The sequence below is a fragment of the Schistocerca cancellata genome, chromosome 6 (genome assembly GCF_023864275.1).
Source record: "Schistocerca cancellata isolate TAMUIC-IGC-003103 chromosome 6, iqSchCanc2.1, whole genome shotgun sequence".
NCBI classification, from domain to species: domain Eukaryota; kingdom Metazoa; phylum Arthropoda; class Insecta; order Orthoptera; family Acrididae; genus Schistocerca; species Schistocerca cancellata.
Window position 1 is genome coordinate 264,895,503 of NC_064631.1, and position 9,045 is coordinate 264,904,547.

Below are 9,045 nucleotides of genomic sequence, written 5' to 3' on the forward strand. Positions count from 1 at the left end.
CATACATGGGGTTCCCGCATTTATTGCTGTACGGCGTTGCAGTTCAGTTCTTTGAAGGGGAATGAAAGAAACGAAGTCATTTACAATCACATCATCGCTCACTCACACACACACACACACACACACACACACACACACACACACACACACACACACACAAACTTCGCACATTGTGAAATCAGCGAACCTGGAAGCCAAAGGATCAATGCCAGATCTATATGCCTGTTACAGTCAACCCGCAATTGAGCTATTGCCCCTGTTAAAGCGGAGAATTTAAAACGCCATTTGCTTCTGTTTTGTCGTCGTCTATGCTCGACTCATATTGCTTAATGAATGAGAACTCTACTAATAATTACATGAACCGGCAACTTTTAACTGGTGCCACGGCAAACTGTTAGTTTCAATGCGTAACTTACGGTGCACAGCAATTATCTATTTTCATTCGTATAATATATGGTGTTGTTAATCCGGATGAACGTCTTTTGAAACTGTGTATGTTACATATTCTACATGTCAAGTCGTCAAATTCTTCGAAATTACATGGCAGATCTCTTACTATACCGCTCACTCCAAAATGTAAGGTGGTTAGTGTTATAGGAGATAGAACTCCCAATGCATTTAGTACCTACAAATGGTGTTTTAATGAAACTGTGACTTACTGAAAACAATTTTCTGACGCTATAAACAATTTCGTAACGCACTCTGACTTTCAAAAGGAATAAGACGCCAAATAAGTAGCTCACACTATAAAAACAGGGTAAAAGATGGAAGGTTGACATAGCTTGTATAACTTCACATTAACCACTGTGAAAACCCACACATGATCTCGTGTTAAGCTACAGGAGTGTACAAGTAAGGAACGTATATTGTTACGCTATATTGATAATTTTTGCTTATGGACCGTCCGACAGCAAATGAATAAAACACAATTTTAGTGCCATACGCGTTTCGCCTTTATTTTCTGCAAGGCATCATCAGTGGCCTGGAATATGTACAAATGTTTTCTATTTTATTTACATTTTGGTCACTGTACCTATAGGTTATAAACAGTTCTAGAGGTTGGTATTTCCTATTAAGTAGTAATGTTTTGAACTGTACTTATAGGTTGCATGGACGATTTCGTACAGATTACGCTCCTGTTGCAGTTTTGGGGTTGTTCTTCGTCTTAAGAATGCCAATTTGCGTTTTTTTCCCACACATCACAGCACTATGAACTGAAAACTTGCTTCGATGCAATGTTTTACTTTCTGTTGCCGACTGTTGATGATTTTACCAAAGATCGAATGTTATTGCCAAACTTTCTAGTGTAATTGTTGAAGTATCTGTGTTCTGTTAGTTTATGCATTTGTATGTGTGTATGTATGCTCACGCGCGCGTATGTGTGTATGTGTTTGTGTGTGTGTCCAGAAGGCAAAAGGGAAGAGTTTTTTTTTTTTTTCCTGGTTGTGTGAGAGGAATGAGTGGTTACTTTATTTTTTTTCTTGTCTTATCATTTGCTTTATTAAGTGTAGTGGGGAGCCTATGCTGATGTGTGTTTGCCCATTTATCACATCTTTATGTGATTCCTGATTGTTCGAATTAGCCTCTCTTGGTTGATGGTTTGCTGTGTTTGTTTTGTTATGCATTATATTTCTTCTTTTGCTAGTTCTCTTGCCAGTCCTATGTTTATTCCATAATTATTCTGTTGTTCCCGCGTAAGGATGTGTTCAGTTTATACTATGAGTTCGAAATGAGTAGAAAGAGCGCGATCCTTTTACCAGCTTCATGCTCACGAGGTGGTGCAATTACTGCACTCTTAAATTGACTGCAGTTCCTTATCTGTTATCAATAACTTCGAATCAGTTGAACGCTCTCACCGATACTGCCGACTGCAGCTGCCGCCACAGATGTACCTGTACCTCACACACTCCTCCAGTAAGCAAATGTGTCTCAAACGCGATCAAATAGCACGTTCACCGGATCTGACGTCCCCAGATTTCTTTCTGTGGGGAAAGTTGAAGGATATTAACTATCATGATACACAGACAACGCCTGACAACATGCGTCAGCGCATTGTCAATGCATGTGCGAACATTACGGAAGGCGAACTACTCGCTGATGAGAGGAATGTCGTTACACGTATTGCCAAATATATTGAGGTTGACAGACATCATTTTGAGCATTTATTGCATTAATGTGGTATTTACAGGTAATCCCGCTGCAACAGCATGCGTTCTCAGAAATGATAAGTTCACAAAGGTACATGTATCACATTGCAACAAACGAAATAAAATGTTCAAACCTACCTACTTTCTGTATTTTAATTTAAAGAGCCTGCCTGTTACCAACTGTTCGTCTAAAATTGTGAGCCATACTAACTAAAACTTTCATATTTCTTTACGTACTACACGAATATGTAATAAAAATGGGGGTTCCTTTTTACAAAAACGCAGCTGATATCCGTTTGACCTATGGCAGCGGCATCTAGCGGTCCAACCATAGCACCGCTTCAAGCTAGACGAGTTTCGTTCTTTGTAGTTTTTTCGTTTGATGCTTATTTCGTGAGATATTTGGCCCGGTCACTATCAATGGACCACCCTGAATATATAATATGTGTGTGTGTGTGTGTGTGTGTGTGTGTGTGTGTGTGTGTGTGTGTAAAAAGCATACGTGTGAGAAGTAACATGTGTTATTGTAAAGGTGGTATGACTGTTCGCAAACCGCTGGTATTTTTGGCCCATTCATACCAGGAGGCACTTGTACTGATACGCGGTACAAAATATTAAATCGTGCAACGACAAGTCGGACACAAAACGAAGTAAAATGAATATTGTAAAACTTTACATTATTGAAAATATCACGCGGGGACTCTGAAGATATGCATGTAATTAACTGTCAGAAAGGTAATTTTGAACGAAAAGAAATAATAAAAAATGCTAACGATCCTATAAGAAAACTGTATAGAATCTATGTAGCAATGTAATTGTTCTTTTACTCTCTGGTGCAAGACACCAAAAAGACCAGCGATATTACACACACTCTCTGTTCTAGTCTTGAAGAAAGCGCACGCTACGGCGGCCATTTCACGTCGTGAAGTTGTGAATTTTAAAGCCCGTAGCTCGTGGTCTCGCGGTAGCGTTCTCGCTTCCCGAGCACGCCGGCACAGTAGCTCAGCGTGTTCGGTCAGAGGGTTAGCTGCCCTCTGTAATAAAAGACTGACACTGAACTTGAACGGGTGTCATGGGACATACGCACCGAACAAATGCAACGAACAAAATCGAACAAAATGAGAACAATAAAAAAAAGAGCACGGGGTCCCGGGTTCGATTCCCTGGGGGGTCAGGGCTTTTCACCTGCCTCGAGATGACTGGGTGTTGTGTTGTCTTCATCATCATCAATCATCCCAATTACGGTCGGAGGAAAACAATGGCAAACCACCTCCAATACGACCTTACTAGTACGGCGGCGTGGCTCTGCCGCATCGTTCCCCTATGCTCTGTCAGTGAGTATGGGACTTCATCATCACCATTGCAATTGATGCTGATTGTGCCTTTTTCTTTAGTGTATATAGTGACCTTCACGCAGAAGTAAAAATAGGGTTTATTTTCAAAGTTTTCAGTGCGCTGGATAAACAAAAAGAACGGCCGAACAATCGACCATTCTTGGCAGACATCTTGCGTAGGAATAATTTCATCATAATATCATAGCGTTCCGTCATCAACGGACGCTTTAAAAGTCTCGCATAATAATTAGTAAAGAAAAGGAACTGCATAAATTAATTTATTTATTAAAGTAAAAACTAAAAACTTTTAGTTAGGCAAAGCATAGATTATTTCGTTTAAAAAAGGTAAAACTTTCTATAATTCAAAGGATTCTTTTAATTAATTTCGCTAATGTAAGATATCCAGCAGAAATATTCTAATATGATAACACGAAATATGATCCTTGAGATTACGTTCACGTATTTGTCTTTATGAACGCTCCACGCAGACATCAATTTCAACAGATTCTAAAAACGCCTCACGCAATCATATACTAACAAGGCGGTGAGTGCTAAATAATCAGAGCTCGGAGATCTATTTTACGAAAGTATATATTCCGGTCCCCCATATTTTCATCATTCTTTCTTGTGTCCGCTCCGCCAAATAAATGCCTTATTCACGCTGTTGCCGGACTTAAATATCAATAAAGTCAGGTATTAAAATGTACACTCTTTTAGCCACATTCGTTGAGGTCACCGTAAGTATATTTGAGACGGTGTCCGGACCTGGGCTGTACCGGCACATGATGTTTCATGCATGCCGTAATGTATCACCAAGAGGACTATGCTACTCAGTATAGACTAACTGTTTTGCTTCCACATTTCTACACCTGACCAGTTTTCCAGGGAAAAATAAATATTAATGGGTAGCTCCTACCATACGTATCTGGAGGTGCTAAAGAACAAAAGAACTTATCACTTGTAATAGCTATAATGATTTGTCTGAAAATAGCGTAAATACTGATGTAATGTCTTTCAACACATCGTCTTCTGGAATGAGATTTTCACTCTGCAGCGGAGTGTGCGCTGATATGAAACTTCCTGGCACATTAAAACTGTTTGCCCGACCGAGACTCGAACTCGGGACCTTTGCCTTTGGCGGGCAAGTGCTCTACCATCTGAGCTACCGAAGCACGACTCACAACCGGTCCTCACAGCTGTTCTTCTGTCTGCCAGTATCTCGTCTCCTACCTTCCAAACTTTACAGAAGCTCTCCTGCGAACCTTGCAGAACCTCCATTTATTTCACATCGTCTTCTGTCACCAATAGAAATATATTGCACTTGTGCCTGTTACACCTCGTACTGTACTGATTCCTGCACGGAAATGAAAGCAAAGAGTGAAAGGAAATAGAGCACAGCGTAGTTAATTAAGATAAAATTCATTTTAACAACCAGAAAAGCTTAATTTACTATATATTCCAGCAATTAGGTCACCTCCATGTAATTTCTGTCTGACATAGTTTCATTTTGGACTTCGACATGTTGCCTAACGTGTTTCAGATGAAAAGTAAAATCTTGTAAACATGAATTACAATATTAGATAAGCTCTGTGACGCACGAAGTCAGCCTGTACTTCTTTATGACTTTTTAGTGCACTATACCGACACTAATTGTGTTGCGACTGTCAATTACGTATCTCTTGCTGTACAACTTCTGCTGGTACTCCGCAGACAACGATTTTCCACTGTCTGGTCTGTTGTGATTCATATGTTGTCAGCAAGAGACTCAAAAACAGGAAGTCTACCAGTGCGTTATTATCCAGCAGAGGAGTTGAAGAAATTCCCAGTAAGTCGTCACGGTGACGGCGTTTCTGAGAAGTGAAGCAGCTGCCTGCCAAACACGCTACCAGCTCTGAGAAAGGACCACGTGCGTGGACCACTCGAGGTCGCCGCTACTGCCTATCCCTGTGACGTCACGCGCTGGCAGGTATATATTACACCGCTGTAGCGGTGTTCGGCACATCACTGGACAGCCACAGTCGATAACCTTTTCCAACAGCCACGATGCAGATGAGTACTCTCGCCTTGTTTCTGGCGTGCCTTGTGGCGGCTGCTGCCGCGTACACCACCAAGTACGACAATATCGACCTGGACGACGTGCTGCATAACGACCGCCTGCTCAAGAAGTACCACGAGTGCCTGCTCTCTGACAGCGACGCTTCCTGCACCCCAGACGGGAAGGAACTCAAGGGTGAGTGTAGTTCTTCTACTCAAAATGTGTGAGAATTAGTGCATGGCCTTCATCTTTCTGCTTCTCCTCTAAATTCCTGCCGCCTCTACGAATATGTTTCAGTAAGTTTAAGAATGTATCTCAAACAACCTCTCGCATTTCTTATCACTTTTTGCACCAAAAGCGGTGAAGTGTCAGTTTCACCTTTTCTCCTGACCGACAGCCACGAGATTTCACTGCTTACATTTCTCGTTTTATTGAAAGAAACAGGTAACATTAGTACTACTAACGTTATCTGCTTAAATTTTTGCTTGCTAAAATCTTCCTTATTTAGACAGATTTGAGAAGATATTAGTATTGTACACCGATTTCAGTGCTCTATTAATTCCCACTTTAGCGCTATCTGCACACTGCTTGCATCGACTGTAATCGTTAAAATCTTGCTTCTTACGTAGGATGCCAGTAGCATCAACATTTCTCTATGTTACTCTTTATTTTGCACCGTTTTCTTCACATTCCATTTTTCCTTAATTCTTGCATATGTTAACATGAATATTTCTTGGCATGCATGCGTTTTTGCCCCAGATTAAAAAGTTTTCCTGCAAATCAAGGATCACGTTGTCCCTGGACATGTTACTTTGTAACAAATTTTCTGTAGATACAAGATATCACGAAAAATAAAATCTGTTATCTAGAACTCCCACAATCTACATGGAGTTTGTACCTGGAATCACAATTTCTAGCTCCTGTAATGGAAAAACACTTTTGTACTTCACTGACTTTCAATTACGCAGCACCTCAACTGGAAACTCAGAACTACTTATTAGCAAAATTACAGCTTATTTGACGGCTTAGATTCGCAAGAGGTACATTATATTAGTACAGATGTTCTAAATATTACCTGACACTAGCAATTACAGCTTACAGAACCTTCCATTACCATCGTTATTAATAAGATGTTCATGAAGTGCCACTAACATTTAAAAAATAATAACTGGGAAAGTATTAGTGTTAGAGGATCGTGGTTTGTTGTAGAGCGTTTAGTAAGTCTCAAACTATTTTTTATGCCACAATTTCAGTTTGTGCCCCATTCAACGCTCGCAGAATATCTAGGCAATGTTAGAGACCAGCCCCTGCGTGGCCGAATATTGCAGCACCTACAGTTCTGTCTCCTTCATTGAATAGTGTACCAAGAGTAGCAGTATTATTGAATGATGTTTACACGCGATCCTTAACACAGCCCTACAAAATGAAGCATAATTGCAGGTCATGAGGAGAGCACGGGGGGACGCAGGGGGACCATCACGACCCACCCACCTCTCAGGAAATGTGTCCTTCAGCGCAACTCGCATTCAGCACGTTCCACACGTTCAAACACCGAGTTTTGGTTTACCCCATATGCTGGATGATGATGTACATCTGCAGCTTGCAGTCTGTCAACACCCGCTTCAGACACTGAAGGACGGTCACTTTGAGGAAAATCTAAGACACTGACTATCCCTGTAAAGGTTTTGATCCATCTCATTACGCTTATTTTTACCAGTGGTGCCCTGACGTGCTGATACCGATAATTTAATTCCGCAGTACCTTTGTATTCTGCGTGCCACGTGACACATTGAGCCTTCTCCTGGTACATTGCCATTTTGATGCACTCCAAATCAGATTTGCTACAAAAGGCAAAGGAAAAACATTAGCAACTGCTAAACGTGTTGCAACAAACGACGATTCTCTATTTCTTAAAGTTTCCAAATTGTGGTGTTTTGAAACGATAACGTGATTTTTGGACATCCTCCATATCAGCAAGACATTCACATTTACCGATTTCCGGAAATATTCGTTAGTGCCTCAAAGAGTTAATAATTCCGGTTTGCTGCTTGAAGAAATCAGCGAAAACAACACGCCTAAAACAACAACATTCATTTTTGTTGAACGTGACTTATCTACTATTGTAACGATTGAGTTGATTGTTAGGGTATATAATATTGATTCAGTAGCACACTCTTTGGTTAATTACAGCTAGATCATGATAATGAGGACTATACTCACAATGAATTATGTCCTAACTAATTAGAAGTCCCATTGTTTCATAAGTTAAACGTTATAAGCTCCACTGTACTGACAACAGATGTAGATTCTCACAAATCATTTCATTTCTTAGTATTATGGTAGACGCTATTTTTTGACTGTATTCCGTGTCTGTTAACAGCGGCCATTCCTGATGCGCTGACCGACGACTGTGCCAAGTGCAACGAGAAGCAGAAGGCCGGAGCGGAGAAAGTGATCAGGTTCCTCATCAAGGAGAAGCCCGACCTGTGGACGCCGCTGGAGAGCAAGTACGACCCCACCGGCACCTACAGGCAGAAGTACGGCGAGGAACTCAAGAGGGTCTCCGCCTAAACACCGGGACGCCTCTGGCGCTGCACTGTGATAGCTCTAAAGAACTCACAAGGCTGTGTGTCATGTGATACCACCAAAGAACTGTAATTTATTTGATTATTGTTGATGATAGTCGTGTGCCACATCTTATAAAATAAAAGTGTGTTAACCAAAGGGGTTTTGGATTCTCTTCTAAAATTAAAAATGTACAGTAAACGAAAGATCCTCCACAATCCCTTCGTAAGATATTGGAGTTAAAGCTACCTCTCATTAGCGCAAGTAATATAAGAAAAATTTCAAGCCCTTTTTGGGAACAGTTCTCCATAAATGAGATACTTTTTCCGTACAATTCCTCATTGTGGTTACCGCATAAGGGCGTTAGGGGTAAAAGTGCTCATATTGTGATCACAGGTAACTTAATATGTACTAACGTCAATGTTTTAATTATTTATTTTCTGCATGTAAAAGTGTTCCCCCGCCGGGCGGAGTGGCCGCGCGGTATGAGGCGTCATCTCACGGACTGCGCGGCACCTCCCGCCGGAAGTTCGAGCCCTCCCTTGGGCATGTGTGTGTGTGTGTGTGTGTTGTTCTTAGCATAAGTTAGTTTAAGTAACTTTAAGTAGTGTGTAAGTCTAGGGATGGATAACTTAAGCAGTTTGGTCCCTTAGGAATTCACACACATTTGAACATTTTTTAATTTGAAGTGTTCGCGCAAACACGTCACACAATCTAATACCTGATGTTTCCTGCAAGGTCGCAAATGCACCACAAAGTGGACTACACCTGTCAGTACAGACAAACCGTTCTGCATTGGTTTAAAAATGAATTAAATACTTACGTGCTGTTGTTCAGTACACTGTCCTCAGTCAACAATTAAAGTATCTGCACTTACATCGCAAAACACACTGTAAAGACAAACTGTTGAATTTCTAACAAGATGAAAATGCGAAATTTAGAGCCTTAGAAATAATTACATTCA

The 9,045-nt window shown here is 40.8% G+C and overlaps 1 protein-coding gene across 1 annotated transcript; it reads left to right on the top strand.

The window, feature by feature from the left end:
• The first annotated feature begins 5,492 nt into the window (after nt 1-5,492).
• Nucleotides 5,493-8,225, top strand: LOC126191035 (allergen Tha p 1-like). Its single transcript, XM_049931741.1, has 2 exons — nt 5,493-5,711; nt 7,897-8,225. Exons 1-2 carry the CDS (start codon nt 5,525-5,527, stop codon nt 8,085-8,087), a joined length of 378 nt encoding a protein of 125 aa, XP_049787698.1. The 5' UTR covers nt 5,493-5,524; the 3' UTR covers nt 8,088-8,225.
• The last annotated feature ends 820 nt before the right edge of the window (nt 8,226-9,045 follow it).